Here is an 18,691-nt window from a genome sequence, read left to right as displayed (position 1 = left end):
TTATTCATGCTCGTGGCAGGTGGATGGGAGCGTGGAGAGAGGGAGCATAGCAAGGAAGTTTCTTGCTAAGCCAAGAAAGAGGATTTATGGGAAGGACTCAGACTGCAGGGGAATGTTTAAGCCCTGCCCCAGTGGTAACATATGAGCCCTCAGGCCTCGCCAATTCAGGACCAACCCATTCCGAATCTCACATGTTCATGCAGGTCTGCCAATTTCTAGTACAGATGGTGGGCTTTAAACAAGCTCTGTTCATATGGAAGTGCTGGAAATAGGTGCCTCCAGCATGGTGTCATCTGTAAAATGTCATAGCAGGAAAATCTCTTGCCTCCAGGACATCTTTCAGCAAGAGGGTCCCATACCCTATTTAGATAGTGAATATTTCCATGATACCTGCTAAAATGGAGACAGTTATATTTACTCTAGCAAGGGGAAGCAAGGCATTCTATTCCCCTCACCACGTACTCTCTGTCTGTCCCCCCAAACTGGCAGTCTTTGGCTACTGAGCATGCCCAGTCCTCACTGGTGTGTTTTGAGAAATCCTCCCTTAAGTTTGCAGTTTTGCAGTCGTCAGAGTTCCAGTGAAAATACTGATACATCTCTCTTTTTATCTGTTATGGCCTTACCTCTTTCAACATTCACCACCTGACTTTGCCATTTCAAGAAATGAGGTCTTGAAGGGCTTCAAAGAAAGGAGACCATTGCTCTCTCACTGAGAATCTGCCCAGATCTGTAAGAACATGTCTGTATAATATTTGCTATGGAATAGAGAAAATGTGTCCAGGCCATGGGAGAACAGTTCAAGGTGATTTTTTCCCCCAGAGACAGTTCCACAGCCTTGCCTCCCCAGGAGCTCAGTGTGTTCTGTTCCTTTATTTATAGTGCTCAGTGTCCACTTACCTTATTAATTTACTCATTTTGAATTATATCTGTGTCAATTTTACCTGCCACTCTGAAATGCCAGGGACTCGACTAAAAACGCTTCTATTTGGAAGTCAGCCACATTGAGTTCCAAGGAGCTTACTGCCAAATAATTGGGCTTTGGAAATGTGAGATACAAAAGTAGTATATCTGGTCCTTTTTGTTTTGCTCTCATTCAGGCCTGGATACTTACAGTGACTTGAATGTGAACTACTGCTATTTTAATGCTGCTTTAAACTTTCACACAGCACACAGTGCCAGCCACTGACCCAGCAACATGTATGCCAGCTCAGCAGTGAATAATCACTTTAACTGCTCTGTGTTTTTCTTCTTCATCCATGAAGCAGAATAAATGCTTTTGGCTTGTATAATGCATTCTTATAGCACTCTGTCAGATCTCTTGTTTGTGATTTGGGGTTTTCATAACCCCCACTCACCACTCACTCTTGTGTGTGTGGGTCTGTCTGGAAAAAAATAAGAGAATATATATATATCTCTGCCTTACAGTGCAATCATATAACAGATCTACTCAAATGGAAGTCTTATTGAGCTCAGCTGGGCTTTCTCTCTGATAAGTAAGTCTAGAACTGCAGATTTTGCTTTGTATAGATCTGTAGTGTGGACCTGCAAAAATTAGCATAGTACTCATAATTGGTTATTTATAACAACAAGCCTTTAGTTTTCAGTATAAAGTCTAACAGGTATTTTTTGTTGTTAAAAAAAGGTTGTCCACTTAAGTACTAATAAACGAGTAACAAAGCACTGACGTATGTTGAGTTTAGCATTGCAATAGGTTAGTCATCGGTCAATGGGAACCTCAGTTTACACTAACTGCAGTTGAGCAATTAAAATGTTGGCTTCCAGTGTCTAGAGATTGACATGGGAAACTGCTGAGCCTATTAGCTCTTTCGGCAGCCTTTGCTACCATGGGTGTTTGTCACAACCAATGGACCTGGCAAGCTTTCTTGGCACTCCTTTTGAGGGCTTGCATTCCTTCCTGGCAGGAAGCTGGTGATAGTGAGAGGTTGCGGTTAATTACCCGAGGACCTTCCCTCTGGGCCAACCATTTATAGTTGCTGCTTGGTCCAAAGTTTTTAAGAGCGAATTTGTAGCTGATAGTCCACACCTTCAGCCACATGTCACTGTTATTAGAGAGTGAGTGTGGGATTTTCCTTTGCACACTAATGGCGGGTTGTGCCCAGACTGAGGAGAGTTGCTGTGGTCCCTAGGTACCCTCATGATTGTCCATCCAGCAGATGCCAGAGTTATGAATATTTGGAAGGAGATAGGCCTTTCACAGCTTTTCTTGCTTTTCTTTTCTTTTTGTATTTAATGCCCAGTATTTCAGAATTCTCCTTTTGTGGGAGTACAGGAGACTAAAAGAGGAACTAAATGTCCGCTTGAGTTATGGCAAACTTGGTTATTGTGATGAAATTTTGTCTGCGGCTAATGGGCAGAACTTTGACTTATTGTGCCATTGCCTCTTGCTGCCCCATCTCTCCTCTGAACTGAGCTGGCAGACTGACAGCTCACACAAGTTAGAAGTGGTGTCATGCAGCAGATGGCTCCCCACTCACGTCCACCATGGTGGTGGTACTAAGACTGGGCCGTCCCCTATTGTCAAGGTTTAAGCTGCTCCTGCAACTTCATATTTGAACTATTGCTATACTAGTTACCATATTTTTCTATGTATAAGGCGCACCCTATTTGGGGGACTCAGGATTAAGAAAATGGGGGGGGGGTTGCAAAGAATTGTTAAGCTTTTTTGGAGGGGGTGTAAAAAAAATCGCACTTCCTGTTTCCGGCGGTGGAAAATGGCTGATCCCACACAATCGGACTTCAGCCGTTCCGATAATTCAGGGCTGATATGGAGGTAATTAGCCCTGGCAGCCTCCCCAGGGCAGGGGAGGACTGTCTCAACGACCCGCGGTCTGCCCCAGATTGCCGATGTGGCAGACGGCAGGGGCACTGGGTCACGGAGCTAGGGACGGCTGACACTCCTGCGATGCCACCCCATAGCCGGACGCATCTGTTTGGGAAAATATAAAGATTTGGAAAACAAACAGACACGCTCTGAATTGAAGAAGCTGGAAAAAACCTACTGGAAAAAACCTGCAGTATGTACAGTCTCTGGTGCAAAAGATCGAACTTCAAAGAGATCCTCATCATGACGTTTGGAATGTGGAGGGGCTTGGTATGTAAAAAAAGCATTCTTTTATCCTTAACATCAACAATCCGTAATGCATGCCAAGTCTCATTAAGAACTTAAATTGCTCTTCAAAAAGTGAGTTCAGATGGACTTTCATATATAATTGGGATCTACTCGCAGCCACTTCTCTTCTAAGACCGGAAATGTCTGTTAAAGACGAAAACAAAGGACAAAATGGCGTCTCCCACCACGTCGTTATTGAATATCTGAAATACTTCCCTGATTAAGAGAAACAGGAGCTAACGGATGGTTGGTTATAAAGACTGGAAACAATATTACATATACAACTGTTTGCAAAAAGATGTTTTTTTTGATTACGAGCGAGAGAGAGGGCTAAATGGATGTCTGGCAGCCCCCCTCTAGGGCCCGGAGGGGGGACTGGGAAGATTCCAAAGACCAATTGCTAACTGTCTGGTATATGGCTACATTGCAAACAGTCTGTTTAAAAGAAATCAACAAGGAGGGTACAGAAGGAAATTTCTCTCTGTTTCTTTGATAACACCTGGACGGGAAAGATTAACGATCTGGGAGCTGCCAAAATAACAACTCTCAAAGAGCTGGACAGAACTTTGAAATTGGATGCAATTAAATGAAGCGGTGCGATGAAAAAACAGCTCAAGGAGTACAATATACGGACAAATCTGCACTCCATAGAAAAATAAAGTATCGGTTTTCTGACATGAGTGAGGATCGTAGAACCAGAGTCAAAATGTGAAAGGGGAAAATTGGACATGGAATTATGAATAACATTGAGGATGATGAGAGGCAGGACTATGATGTTGAATGCGCTTCGAAATTCAGACCGTGGGAAGCCAAAACAAAATTATTACAATTTGGAAGACAATTGGACCTTTTTTTATTTTATTTTTTTATTTTTATTGGATTGGATTTGATATGTTAATTGGATGTTTTTATTGGAAAATTAATAAACACTTAAAAAAAAAATCGCTCACACAAAGGGCCGACACTTACACTCGCACGCATACCCGAATAAACCTATCATTGGTCTGCTCAATGCAAGCAGCCGCCAATCGCACTGCCGATTGCCGCAGCAACACACTATCGGCACCAGCCCTTGCCGCAGCAAACAAACACCCGCCCTAGCACCGCTACAAATCTCCTGCTCACGGCTGCACCCAATCTCCCCTCCCACCAATGCACCCAACTTTTTAACATACTTTTTCGGTAAAAAATAAATAAATCATCTTATACACAGAAAAAACGGTATATCAATAAATGTTGCACTTGTCATAGAATATCTGTTAGTTTTTGAGAAAGTATTGAATATCCAAGAGTGTGACAATGACCTCTCCCCACCCCCGCCCCATGAATTCAGGCATGAGAAGCTGCCTTATGCTGAATCAGACCACTGGTTCATCTAGCTCAGTATTGTCTGCCTTGAGTAGTAGAGGCATTCAAGGATTTCAGGTGGGATCTCTCCCAGCCCTACTTGAAGATCCTGGGAATTGACCCTGGAGCTTCCTGAATGCAACTCAGGTGCTCTGCCCATGCACTATGACCGTCTCCTATTGGCCTTCTAAATCAAAGGCATTGCTTTTCTCTTATTTCAAATGGCCAGCATTTCCTCTCAGGCATAATACTGTGACTATGTTGGACTAAACCGCTGTCTCTTTCTCTGCCATCCTAAGGGCTACTAAAAGAAAAGAAAAAGAAATATTAAATTCCTGTACTATGTTGCCTGGAGTAACTTCTGGAGTAACAAAATGCCACATATTAGCTAAAGCTGAACCAAATCTCCCTCCCTGTGGGGTAGGAAAAACCCATAGCCTTTTTTTAAGGAAGGTTTTGGTTTACCATACTAAAGGAAGGAACCATGTATTTTTTTCCTCACTGGTTTTAAACGTAGAAAGAAGGGGGGAAGTATTGCATAGCACCTGGAGCAGGTATAAGGCATGTCTCTGCTGCAAATGACCAGAAGAAGGCAGCGGAAGTGATTGGTTCAGCACTAGTATTAGCATATGGTAATTACGTTCTGGGTTTCTATGGGAAGCCTAAGATTGCAGTAAAGATTTTATTGTAGCCATTCAACTCTCAACTTTTGGATGAATTTCACTCTTTGAAGGCTAAGTAGACTTTCAAAGACATTTTACAGATATCTAAAAAAATTCCACTCTGGATTGAAATAAAGCATTTCAATGAAATATATCCATTAAATATTGTGAAGTTGGCTCTTTTTATCATTTGAACGTACCTTTGCATCTGCTTTTTATTATTTAGACCTTTTCTGGCCTTAAAACCCCCCTTAGCTCAGTTTAGCAGCTCCCTCCAAAAGAGTGTATTTTTGACACCACACAGAATAAAACTTGGAGAATGATAGTCTGTGATCAGATTCCATGCGACAGACGTGATCTGCTTCTACTTTATATTGCTATCAATTTATGGCTTTGTTCCTTAAATAGTTATGCTTCTTCCACATTGTAACGGATATATTGAATTATGTATGTTTGAGAGGTATTTCAAGGAATCTTAACTTTAATCATTATTCTTATCTTGTCTTAGGAACCCATAGTTTGGCAAGAAAAATAGCCTTTCAATATGGCAATTATTTTCTTATCAATTTCATATTTTCATATCCTTGTGTTTCACTGGCATACAGTACTTGACTTTACATTTTAGCTCTGCAGGAAATATTTTAAACATTATTATTACAAAGGGAGAAATCAAAAATCAAAGTGAATTCTTAGTACAATGCTGTGGTGCAGGAAGGTGCAATTGCTGTTAACAGCAGCCTGCATTATACTCTAGAACTAACTCACAGCTTGACAGAAAGTCCCTGCTGGGGAAGAAATGTAGGGGAACTGGCAAGAGTTTTACCACATTTGCTTCCTGCTGGTAATAAGCTTTAACCTGTTTCATTTTTATTATGCTTACTGTTTAGATATTCTGCTTCCAAAATTATTTCTGTAGCACTGAGAATACTGAGGATTGTGGCACGAAGGACCATTTTAATATGTAAGACTGTCAGCGAGGGAGATTATAGGCCGCAATGAGTAAGGTGGCTGCCTTCTGCTTATTGTGATTTCAAAGTTCAAGCACTGAACTCAAAAGATTAAGGATAGCGAGTGGCTAATACATACAGTTTGATGTACATTTTAGTGCTCCACAAACAGTATATTTATTTGTGTTCTTTCTACTAGTCTGATATATTTGCAGATTTTTATTATTTTCTGTATGTGATATGTATGTATGCATTTAATTATATGAGTAAGTTTCCTGTTAGCTCTGTTGGTTAGAGCTTAGTGCTAATAAAGCCAAAGTTGCAGGTGTGATCCTTGTATGGGCCAGCTGCATATTCATGCATTGCCAGGGTTGGACTAGATGATCCTGCACCAGCCCTGGCACCACTACCATAACGTAAGTTATGGACCCTCATACCTACGGGACCACCTCTCCCGGTATGCCCCGTGGAGGACCTTAAGGTCCATAAATAGCAACACCCTAGAGGTCCCGAGCCATAAGGAAGTCAGATTAGCCTCAACCAGAGCCAGGACCTTTTCAACACTGGCTCCGACCTGGTGGAACTCTCTGTCTCATGAGACCAGGGCCCTGCAGGATCTGATTTCTTTCCGCAGGGCCTGTAAGACAGAGTTGTTCCGCCTGGCCTTTGGCTTGGAATCAACTTGATCCCCTTCCCTTCTTTCCTTTTTCCTTTCTCCTTCTGTGATGGAACTCCTATTTGGGGACTTCCCTGGCTTTTTTCTGGCTCACGTAGGACCAGTCTGGATAGTTGGCCTTGGTGAAGATTTGATGTTTTCATCCCCAAAAAGTTTTTGATATGAGTTTCTACTGAAATGAGGCTGCATTTTAATGTTGTATTTTAATCTTCTTTTTAAGTTGTATTTTAATCAATTGTTTTTATACCTGGTGTTAGCCGCCCTGAGCCCGGTCTTGGCTGGGGAGGGCGGGGTATAAAAAATTATTATTATTATTATTATTGTTATTATTATTATTATTATTATTATTATTATTATTATTATCATAACGTAAGTGAACTTTAGGCCCAGTAACTTTAGGCCCCACCCTGTGCCCTCCAGACTACAACTTCCATCAGCCCCAGCCTCTATTACAGTCAAACCTCGGTTGTCGAACGTAATCCATTCCAGAAGCCCATTCGGCTTCCGAAATGTTCGATAACCGAGGCACAGCTTCTGATTGGTTGCAAGAGCCTCTTGCACTAAAGTGGAAGCTGCATCAGACATGTGGCTTCCGAAAAACTTTCGAAAACCGGAGCATTTACTTCCAGGTTTTCCGAGTTCAGGAGCCAAAACGTTCAGAAACAGAGCCATTTGACACCAAGGTTTGACTGTACTCAGAAATGGCCACTGCATAATTTCCTAGTAATTTCCTGGTAGCAAGTTGTTCGTGTATGGTGGCAATGCAAATCCAGGATTTTCCCCCAATGTTTGTGCATTGAAAAAGTTTACAATAGTATTCAGTACATATGAGGAGATGCTCATCTATTAAAAATGCTTGCTTCATAGAGTTAACTGGAAGCAATTTGAGGAAACTTAATAAGGCTGCCATTTTTTTCTACACGACCCGTCCTGAAACTTTCTTGGCAGCTAAAAAGCCAGAATTTACATTTGCTTACAATTATTTGATTGTTAAATAATTACTCCCATTACTTTTTTTCCCTGCTTTTTTTTTGCACAGATTACCTGTCTGCTACTTTTGCTGTCCAAGGAAATGGAGATTCTTTGTCATTTGGTCTATTCTAAATTAAAGAAAATGAATACTGAATTGCTAGTTCTATAAAGAACGTGATGGGATCATGAAAGTGAAAGATAATGCTACCTTAAGGAGTTGCAGTTTTTCAAAAAAAATCTTCAGTGGCAGTTTTGATTATGATAGTGACAGGATTAATGAGCCTATAAATTATACATTTGAAAGTTTCCTCACAGTGTCTGCATAACAAGAGTGCACCGGTTTAAGCTTCAGAACAAAGTATCCTTACCAACAATAGGTTTGTCACTTGCAAAGTAGAGATTCCACTAGGAAAACTGCAGAGGAAAAAGTCAAAGTCTTTTTAGAAAAGAGAAAGAGAACTCGGCTTATTCACAGCTATATCAATGGACCATATAAATCCCTTGAGTGTTTCGGTTATTCCAGTGGATGAATCTGCCTGGTAGTCACATCGGCAAGCTTGTCTTGTAAGCATCCCGAAAGTACATTATCCTACAATTTCTGCAAATTATCTGCAATATATAGAATAACCGTTTGTGCCATTTGAAACCAGTTCCCAAGTTCAGTTGTTTTTGAAAGCAGGTGTCACGCTTTCCAAATGAAAAGGCAACTAAGTTTAAAACTCGCAATCCTGCCCTGACCTTTCAGAGCACTGCATTCGGTTTTTATTAGTTCCATTGATCACCTGATTAGAGGTTTCTTCTGTGTACAGCAGTCTATCTGAATAGTAGAAGCTGAAGGATTGGGCACTTAAATTGCTTAGTGTTTTAGAAATAAAATCCATGAGATTGAAGCCGCCAGGTGTTTTTCTCATTCGGTCTGTTATATAAATTTGAGAGCAGATTTTCTATAATCTATCTTATTATGTAGGTAGTTATGCTGTTGTTTCCCATTTTCAAATAAGAAATACTGATTGCAAAGAGATAAACATTTCCTTGGGTCCTTAAGGAGCAGGTATTACATGAAACTGCTTGAATTCATTTTTGCAAGCTGCCAGATTTTGTTTCCATATGGATTCTTCCTCTTTAAAAAAATGACATGGCTAAGTGTTATACATTGAGGTTGTTTGCTGAAACAAGGCTATTGTATAACCGTGAGTAAAATTCTATGGTTGAGTTTAGCTGGTGGTGCAATTTGGACGTTTCCTTTTAAATAATTGAACATATTATCTAACATTTGCTGTGGAATTTCAAAGGATGAGACTACCATTATGTACAAGAGGAACAAGGACTGAAGAGCCATATAGCTAGAAAGCAGGAGGAAGGAGGCGGGGGATAATGGTTGGCTAAAAGCAGGGTTTGTCATGGGAACAGTCTTCCTCCACCGATTGTGTCATCCTAGCAAAGAAGCGACTACGAAAAAGAATCCAAACTAGCATTTCACTGCTCTTCGCACTACTGTTACTTGAACTCGAGTCTACAGAAAGACTAAGCAGTTGAAAAATATAGCATAAACCTGTAAACTGGGGGAGGCTGGGTGATTCTTATCAGCGCTAGGTTCTTGGCTCTGTTGCTGGTTTCCAAAAAGGAAACATTCATAATCTGTAAATTAATACAAATACGTTGTGGCTTATTCAAGGAAAGGGCACAGGCGAATGGCACAGTGTTTTATTGAGAGCAGAATTTTATTGATTGTGAGCAGCAGCTACAGAACGAAGTCCCCAGCTTGCAGAGATCAATTGCACTCAGTTACAATTTGGAAAATAGGTACTAAGGGATCAGTTGGTGGAAGTGCTGATGGTACAAGAAGCTGCAGTGGCTGAACATACAAGTTCCAATAAGATGAAGCAAAATAGTGTCCCAGACACCTCTCATGTAATTTTTAGGATCTTCATGTAAAACGATGGTCATTAATGACAGGATGGTCATAAGTTCCAAGCGGATACAGTGGTACCTCGGGTTACAGATGTTTCAGGTTACAGACTCCACTAACCCAGAAGTAGTACCTCGGGTTAAGAACTTGGCTTCAGGATGAGAACAGAAATCACGCAGCGGCGGCAGCAGGAGGCCCTATTAGCTAAAGTGGTACCTCAGGTTAAGAACAGTTTCAGGTTAAGAACGGAGCTCCAGAACGAATTAAGTTCTTAACCCAAGATACCACTGTATTAAAAAAAAAAAGGAATTGCTTACTTAATACCAACCTGAATCTAATTTTGTAGGGTTGTTTATAAATCTGCCAGAGCACTGTTCGTGCGGTTGCCAACTGTAGATAAGGCAGGATTTCTTTTGTCTTGCTCCTGGCTACCAGGCAGTGATCCAAAGGTTTAAAAGAGTTTGTGCATATACAGCTTGTACATGTAAATTCTGTCCAGATCTTTGGGTGAACCCGTGGAGGTCAGCAGCAGTGATGGTGGGTGTGATCCCACTCTTCCTCTCCAGGTGTTGATTAAGAACAGGAATTTTATAGGCCATATGAAACCACTTGCTTGCATATCTCAAATTCAGACTCATTCTGAGTCTCAGAATCATAGAATCTTAAGAGTTGGAAGGAACCCAAGAGTCATCCAGTCCAACACCCTGCAATGCAGGGGAGTATTAAAATAATGTTGACCTATATACTTTTTAATCTAAATTATATCATGCCTCTTCCCAGTTTACTGAAGTCTATTCATATATCGCCCTTTAGTCTAATGCTTGCAGAACCAGAAATGTTTTAAAACACCTGTGAAGATACTGCACAACTGAGGTTTTCACAGACCTCCAGGGAAAGGTTCTTTCGATTAACACTACCTGTGATCTTTTAAAGAAGCAGCCCAAGTTCATATACTGGATATCAGGTGTATAGCCGCTGCCCTTTTTTGGTATTATTATCGTGACTGCTCCTGGCAGGTTGTAGCAATTCTGAATGAGTTTCTTTTCTTTATTTCTTGCAGATTAGCTTGTTCTTTCAATTGTATTGTGAAAACCTCAATAGAAGAAAAAAGATACATATGAGCTAGTTAAGGAAGAAGCTTTATGCGTTGAGGCCTAAGGAAGCAGCTTGGATTGTGCCAAGCAGGCAAATGAAAATTATTATTATTATTATTATTATTATTATTATTATCACCCAGCCATTCTGGGCAGCATCCAACCGAATATTAAAAACAATACAGCATCAGACATTAAAAACTTCCCTAAACAGGGCTGCCTTCAGTTGTCTTTTAAAAGTAGAAGAGTTGTTTATTGCCTTGACATTTGCTGGGAAGGCGTTCCACAGGGCAGGCGCTACTACTGAGAAGGCCCTCTGCCTGGTTCCCTGTAACCTCACTTCTCGCAGCGAGGGAAGCTCTAGAAAACTAGAGAAAGTAATGAGATCAGAAAACCACATTGTACATCAGACATGGCATCTGAATAGTGTGTCATGTAGTCGAGAATGTAATACATAATAATCTCCTACATGCCAGGGGATGATAATTCATGTTTTGGTCCCAAACAGAACATGAATCCATATAGCTCAGTCTACTCTGACTGGCAGCAGCTAAGGTCTTGAGAGGGAGTCCTTCGCAGCCCTCCTTGAGATGGTTTAAGTAGATATGCTGGGGTAGAAACTTCTATTGTGCTCTACCACTGAGCTCTGGCATCTCTCCCTAAGGGTTGTAACCTTCTCAACAGGTGAAGCTGGTAAAAGGCATTCCTGATCAATGATGCAACCTTAATGCAGGTGTACTTGAGAGCATTTTTGGCCATTGGAATCCAATCAGGCCCAGTCAGCTATCATTTTCTCAGCCTTAGCTGTACTTGCCTTTTTAAGACCAGAGACCACTGGACCAGGGTGAGAATGGCAGGAGGTGGGTGTGGTCACTGTACCCATGCACATCACAATTGCAATCTTTGAACAATGTATTCATTGTCATTACATTTGCATTGAAGAAAAAGGGGCAGGATTCAAATTCTGCAAAACGCACAAGCAATATCATGAGAACATGAGCACCCATCCCTGTCCTTTCAAGAGCATCATTATGTACATCTGTCAGGCTTGGTACTCATGCCACCAACATTGGTAGCGCTTGCAGTGTTTCTTGAGTTACATAATTCTAAGGCATGGTTTGGATGATTTCTGTGGTGAGAGAGGCCGAGATACTCAGTAATAAAATAATCTAACAGGCTATAATTGGAAACGGTTTCTCAAACATTTCTCTGTTCTGCAAAACTAGCCTCTCTGTTTTTAAAAACAAGTTGGAGGCCATTTGACTAAGAGTTTCTGCAGCACTGGTGGGGGCGAATTAAATTCCTGGAAGCTCCATCGCACAAATCCATACTTTAAAGGTTGAGGCCTCCGTAAAATGTGCGCTTACATGAATATGTGGGCGCATGGTGCACGGTCTTTCACTTGCAATGATGATCATTTGTTTGAGTTTGAAATTGTACTTTTGCCTTGGCCTAATTCCTGTGTATTTCTTTCCATATTCTAAATGGCAGTTGAAGGCAAGCAGAAATACAAAGTAATTGATTTAACAACCTAAGACAAGTACAAGAAAGTCGGAAAGTTTTGTCTCAATGCTTGACTTGACCCGAGACAGCTTTTTAAGACTTATTTTCTAAACAGTACCTTAGCACCTTGGGCCAAAAAAAGTGGCCTTTAAGCCTGAATGAGCATGACTTTTTTTCTCTACCATAAAGCTCCAGTATTCATCTTTTCAAACTGTTCTGCAGTACTGGAAGCAGAATTATATTGACAAGGTTAGAATTCATCTCCTGGAGGGAGAATTCTGTGCTACTGTTAAGTGCTAATATAACATTTATGTGTTGGTACCTTAATAACAGCCCCAGCTTACCTAATGAAACTACTGAAAGCAAACAGTACTACTACTCAGCGAGATTTTATTATGACTGAAGTGACTGCAATTTGAGGCAAATTATCCCTATTTTTGTTCCCATATCAAACACAGACATGCTAAAGAAATTGCTACAAGTTTTGGTGTGGAATTAGACTTCACTATCGTTAATCTAGATGTAAGTGCATTTTTCATGTAAACAGCTCACGAGGGTCAAGCAGCAGAGACTTTGCTGTGGAGGAAAAATGCTTGTCAATAACTTTGTGAGTGAATTTTGAAATAAAGTGTCTGCAACCTGTCATTATTCCTTCCTCTCGAAGTCAAGAGTGAGTGGATGAAAATTGAGCATGTGAATTGAAAGCAGAGTGAGTGTTATGGCCTTATCGACCCCAGGTAAAATTACTGTTTTAACTTGTAATTATTTTTCCATTCAGGGGTCAGACAATGGGCCGTATTTACTATTCTGAACTGCAATGTAAGCGAATTGGTATATCAAAAAGTTGCTACCAATACATGGACAGGCAAAAGGAAGCCTCAGTTTTTAATATTAACATTGCTTAGCATGTGGTTTCTCTCAAGAAATGCAAAAGAAAGTAAAAGGTAGGACTATAAAAGTTTTTTAAAAAATTGAAGGAGAACAAGATATATGTGTAAATAAATTCAACCTACCCCTACAGACAGGGCAGCCTCTCATCACTGTGGCAACAGAGGCTGCAAGGCCTTCCTGCTCCTTTGGCTTACAAGAAACTTAGATCCCCAGCAAGCCAACACTCACCCCCCACCCCCGCCATAGCCCCTGTGGCTTCCAGCAGCGCATCTCAACATGTGGCCACCAGGTTGGATGAATTATGGGCATTGTGTGAATGAGTTTGTTCTTGTACTCTCAAATCAGGGACCAGCACACAGTCCATCATTATTACTCAAGGTTGCAGTGAGTTCTCCAGGCATGTTGGCAGGGGATTCATCAGCCTTGGAGCCTGCTTTGTCTGGGGAAGGAGCTCAGACATCTTGGGACTGGGCAAATTGCCAAGCACTTTCTCTGTGGGGGCAGGCGGAGCATTTAAAAAATAATAAAAAAATCTAGAGCTTTTAAAAAGAGTAGTCTTGTCACATGGCAAGGGTGGCTGCTCACGAGTGGGGGCAGGCGGAGCATTTAAAAAATAATAAAAAAATCTAGAGCTTTTAAAAAGAGTAGTCTTGTCACATGGCAAGGGTGGCTGCTCACGAGTAACCAGGCAGGACTCCGACCTGTCTTTTACAGGTTTTATTTAGATGCAAACTATTTACAGTGTAGAACCCCAAAGTTCATGTCTGACTCAATCGCTAGCAGAATCCAGGAGTGCCTGTTTCCTGGACCTCCTCCAGCATAAAAGCCTCGTTACGCCCAGCCTTTTCCTTACCTCTATGCGCTTTAGACTTCTGCGCAGGGTGGGCGACGGAGGGGGCGTGCTTCCCTCCTGGCAGGCTTTGCCAGAAGTGGTGCTGAGGCTCCCACAAGCATCCTCTGGTCCTTTCACTTCTTCCCCACTGGAGGTGGGGTTTTCCTCATCACCGGACAAGGAACTGCTTCGCAAGATTTTCGGAGGCTCCCTGTAACACAACTGCCCCTCTGTTTCCCGCCCCTGTTCTGATGGCAGTCCCCTGACAGGTCTCTTTTAATTTCTAGGCAGAAGATGAAGACATGAATAACGATGTGCCTGCCGCGTATGGAGAACTGGCTGTGATAGTGGTACCTTCCCTTCCCAGAGCTGCCTCTATTGAATGGCATGTCATTGCAGCAGTAGATGAGCAACAGCAAAGGCAGAAGGTTGTGCTACTGAGGTCACTTGAGAACTTCCAAATTGAATGTGAAGCTGTGCAGTCCTGTCCATCTTGTAGTGCAGCTATTTCCGTGTCCTTAAACCTGACTTCACCATCAACATCTACAATCAACTTAGACAGTGTCCTGCATGACGTGGTGGAAATGTTTAAGCAAGCAGTAGAGAAGCTGTCAGGAGATGGTGACACAACTCCTTTGGGTTTTAGAACTTTCTACCGAAAGAATATCATTGATATGGAGGCACTAGAAGCAGGTAAGTTTCTGACTTGTCTACATACATATTTGTAGTCGTCTCAAAAAAATACCAATTTCCAGAGTGGTAGCCCTGTTTGCCTGTTGCAACAAAAATAACAAACAGGTTTGTGGCATCTTAAAGACCTAATCAATTTAGTCTCTCTGGCCAATTTAACCAAAGCTTTCATGGGCTAAAGCCCGTTTTGTCAGATGTACAGAGAGAAATCTGTATGTGTACTGAATGGCAATTAGATGAAAAAGTACAATAATATAATAACTGAGCTAGAACTTAAATGCATAGTCTATAGGCCTAGCAACATTTTACAGCAGCAGATTGGTAGTATTTTACTCAGTGCATCAGAGATGACTGTGTAAAAAAATACCTATAGCTTGTAGCATGACAAGAAATGCATAGTATTAAATTTCTTCATTGGTTGTTTGATGCTGAAGTCTTCTGTTGAAGTTCTGTTGTTCAAGTATGGAAACCTTCATGTCAGTAACAGAGTAATCTGGTAAATTGAACTGCTGGTTTCTGAGTATTGCCATTTCTGATGCAATAATATTGTGCCTAAAACCACTCCAGTGTGTCATCAAGAATCTACAGCCCATCTGATGAAGATAGTTTCCTTCAATATATCTCAGGTGGGGAACCAATAATGGGCCAGTACCCACATAAAAATCAGATTGGACAAATCTGGACAAAAATTGGACAAATCTGACACCAGAAGTTTATTCACCATAAATCTTGTTGCCTGTGGCTTGCTCATACTTCTGACCTTTTCTCATGGAATATTGAAAAGTGAAAGATCCATCAGATCACGTCATCATTTGTGCCAGGGCATAATGGCTTAGCTCCAGAAACAAGCTCAGCCAAACATCACATTTAAAGTGGGCTTTTGGAAACGTTTATTTAGAGTGTTTCAAATGCTTGCTTATTTAATCACAGATTTATTTTGGATTTTGGCTAAAATACAATATGTAGAAAAGAAAGAAATCGGACCCATTTTGTGGTTTTAGACTTTTGATGATAGTACAGAAATCTTGCTCATTAAATTGGAAGAAGCTGCCCAAGGACTTCAGTGATGATTCCACCCTAAGACTGTACCCTAAACAGCCTCGGCCTATTATACCCGAAGGAGTATCTCCACCACCATCGTTCTGCCCAGACACTGAGGTCCAACGCCAAGGGCCTTCTGGCGGGTCCCTCACTGCAAGAAGTGAGGTTGCAGGAAACCAGGCAGAGGGCCTTCTCGGTAGTGGTGGAACACTCTCCCATCAGATGTCAAAGAAATAAATAACAATCTATCTAACTTTTAGAAGACATCTGAAGGCAGCCCTGTTTAGGGAAGCTTTTAATATTTGATGAATTATTGTATTTTAAGATTTTGTTGGGAGCCGCCCAGAGTGGCTGGGGAATCCCAGCCAGATGGGCGGGGTATATTTTTCTGAACTGGCTCTTTTTCACCTATTATACTTTTTATTTCTTATTTCTTATATTTCTATTGTGTGGGGTGTCCTTATTTTTTTTAAAAAAAGGGAAATTGTGGAATGAAAATGGGGTGGGCCCTGGGGAGAGAACTTTTGTTTTTTATTAAGGGTATTGATGAGGAGTGTATAAATTTTAAATTCGAATAATGGTTTAAACAAATTAAGTTTTAATTAGAACTGAGAGCTTGTGGAGCCAACAATATGAAAGGGGAATATGGTAGGGGTGGGGGAAGGGGGGAGTCCCGGAAAGTGGATCTATGAAAATAAGGCTTTGAATGTATTTTAATCTTTACTTTCTGTATCTTTGAAAATCTTAATAAATATCATTTAAAAAAAAAAAAACAGATGGGCGGGGTATAAATTATGATGATGATGATGATGATGATGATTATATTTGTATAGTTATCAGACATGTGTCAAGAAAGAACAGTTGCCATGTCATTGTAGCCCCCCCCCAATCTTTGGTTTCAGAGGATAAAGGTAGCAGGAGGGCTACCAGAAGATAAAATCAGCAAACCACAATAAACTCTAATGTCCATACAATACTTCATGTATGTGTATGCAAAAGTTAACTGGATCAGGATCACTGCTTGTAATAAACTTTAGTGGCAGTTAGAGAAAATTACTACTAAACACATGAAAGGGTGAGACTTATCATCATGCATAGTGAGCTAATGAGTAGAAATTGTGTTAGAGAAAGGAGACAAGTTCTGTGTGAAGAATTTGCTTCCACAGACATAATCCTTTAAGATTGGTAGTAGCTCAGAATATAATGGAGAGTTTCTTATCCCATGACATGAAAAAAAATGGTGTGTTCTTTCTTGTGGAGAGAGAGGATGAGCATGTAGGAACAAGTATTTTGGGCAGAATAACCATGATCTTCATAATGCTATCATTCATAAGACATTAGCCGGACACTGGAAAATTCTTCCCATTAATTCCCCTGCTTGAATGTGTGATAGCAGGTTTGAGAAACTCACAAAGTGGTCCAGCATGGATCCACCACTTGGATCTGTTGCTGTAGAAAGAATCATCTTACACCTATATGCCAGGGCTGCAAAATAGCTGCAGATCTCATTTTATTCTTACAAAAGCTAGCAGAGTTTTGTCATTGTCTTTGTGAGTAGAGATCAGGCTTCCATTGGTGACTCACATATGCGCAAACATTTTTAAAAAGATATTTGCAAAACTCAACTGATCCATATTAATTAGCTGACATAAATGTTAGCCCTCAAAGATTGTACTGTCCTATTTTTTTAAACCTAACCTGCAGCACTATTCAAAGGAAATTCAAGTTGACATTGCTTAATAGATTTAAAATATAAAAATAGAAAGCGATAAAAGTGTGGCATAGAATAAGCACAGCTAATGCACGAAGCAAGGAATGAACATATAGCCTGACAGAATATTATTTATTGTGCAGTGCTTTGTTTAAGAGCTGATAGAACATGCATCTAGCTTGCAGATTGTGTTATCATCTTTTCTCTTGCAAATCCCAAATGTTTCAAGAGATGTATAATGGTTCTGATAATAAGCTATATAGTTTTTTCTTACATTTGACAATAGGTTTTTCTTTTTAAAAATGTAAGTATACAAAGAAGAAAGATTAGTTTGCAGTAGTTCTAAGGGTATGAATAGGTAAACTTGATCCTGTAAATTTGTTCTATCTGGGGCAGCTAAATTTTGTTTATTTAAAACATTTATTATTTGCTCTCCTGTACGGCAGCAGTCCCAGAGAGGGGTACGTTAAAAAGTTCAAATACAATGCGTATGACGGAAAGAAAACCAACACAATAATAAACCAATGACTCAGACATTAATGTTCAGCAAACACACGGGTGCAAAGGTATGTCAGCTGCATCTAGGAGTTCCATAGCCTGGGTGCTATTACGGAGAAGACCCTCAGTAATGACATAAGAGCATAAGAATCTTGCTGGGTTAGGCCAAAGGCCCATCTAATCCCACATCTTGTTATCACAGCAGCAGTGCTCTTCCCTCCTATGGCTGGCATTCAGAAGTATGCTGGGAGAATTCAACATAGTGCTACAGCAATCATTACATAAGTGAAAGCACTACAGTTTGCCAGGCAGAATAAATCCCTCCTCTCTGTTGGGATATTCCATTCCACCTTAAGGTACAGGCATGAGACTGTTGTGTGTCACATGTCTGTTTACACTCCAGCACAGCTTGCTGGGAACTACCGTTTGCTTATGCTGCTTGCTTTGGACATGAAGGGGAGAAGACATGTTTTTCCTTTTGTCCTGATGTATGCTGAATAAATATGCTCAGCACAGCCTCTCCCTGCCACTTCTGTTGCGCAGCGTTATTTACTCTGCTGAGTGTGCGTGCCCAGCTTCTGAAGGCTTCTGAAGCTAGGGTCGCAGTTTCACGCTGATCCAAGGATTGGAGATCCCCCGGCACACCAGCCGGTGGGCTGGGGCCAGCTGGGGGCCTGCCAATTGCCCCTGATTCTTTGGCTCCCCCATGAGCTGCTCTGGGGGTTCTCCCAACCCCTCCCCACAAGCCAATTCCAAGGGGGAGGGGGAGGGGGAGGGGAGGGAGCTAA

General features: G+C 41.1%; 1 protein-coding gene across 1 annotated transcript in view; it reads left to right on the top strand.

Annotated features, from left to right (window-relative positions):
* Positions 1-18,691, top strand: part of DPH6 (diphthamine biosynthesis 6) — a 240,207-nt gene that overhangs the window by 169,048 nt on the left and 52,468 nt on the right. The window contains exon 14 of the mRNA XM_080980137.1: positions 14,251-14,656. Coding sequence (XP_080836263.1) covers positions 14,251-14,656 — 406 coding nt within the window. The remainder of the gene's footprint in view (positions 1-14,250; positions 14,657-18,691) is intronic.

This window comes from Podarcis pityusensis, assembly GCF_964106645.2.
Source record: "Podarcis pityusensis genome assembly, chromosome: 1".
Classification (NCBI taxonomy): Eukaryota; Metazoa; Chordata; class Lepidosauria; order Squamata; family Lacertidae; genus Podarcis; species Podarcis pityusensis.
Note: the sequence above shows the minus strand (reverse complement) of the source record. Positions and strands in the feature narration are given on the sequence as shown.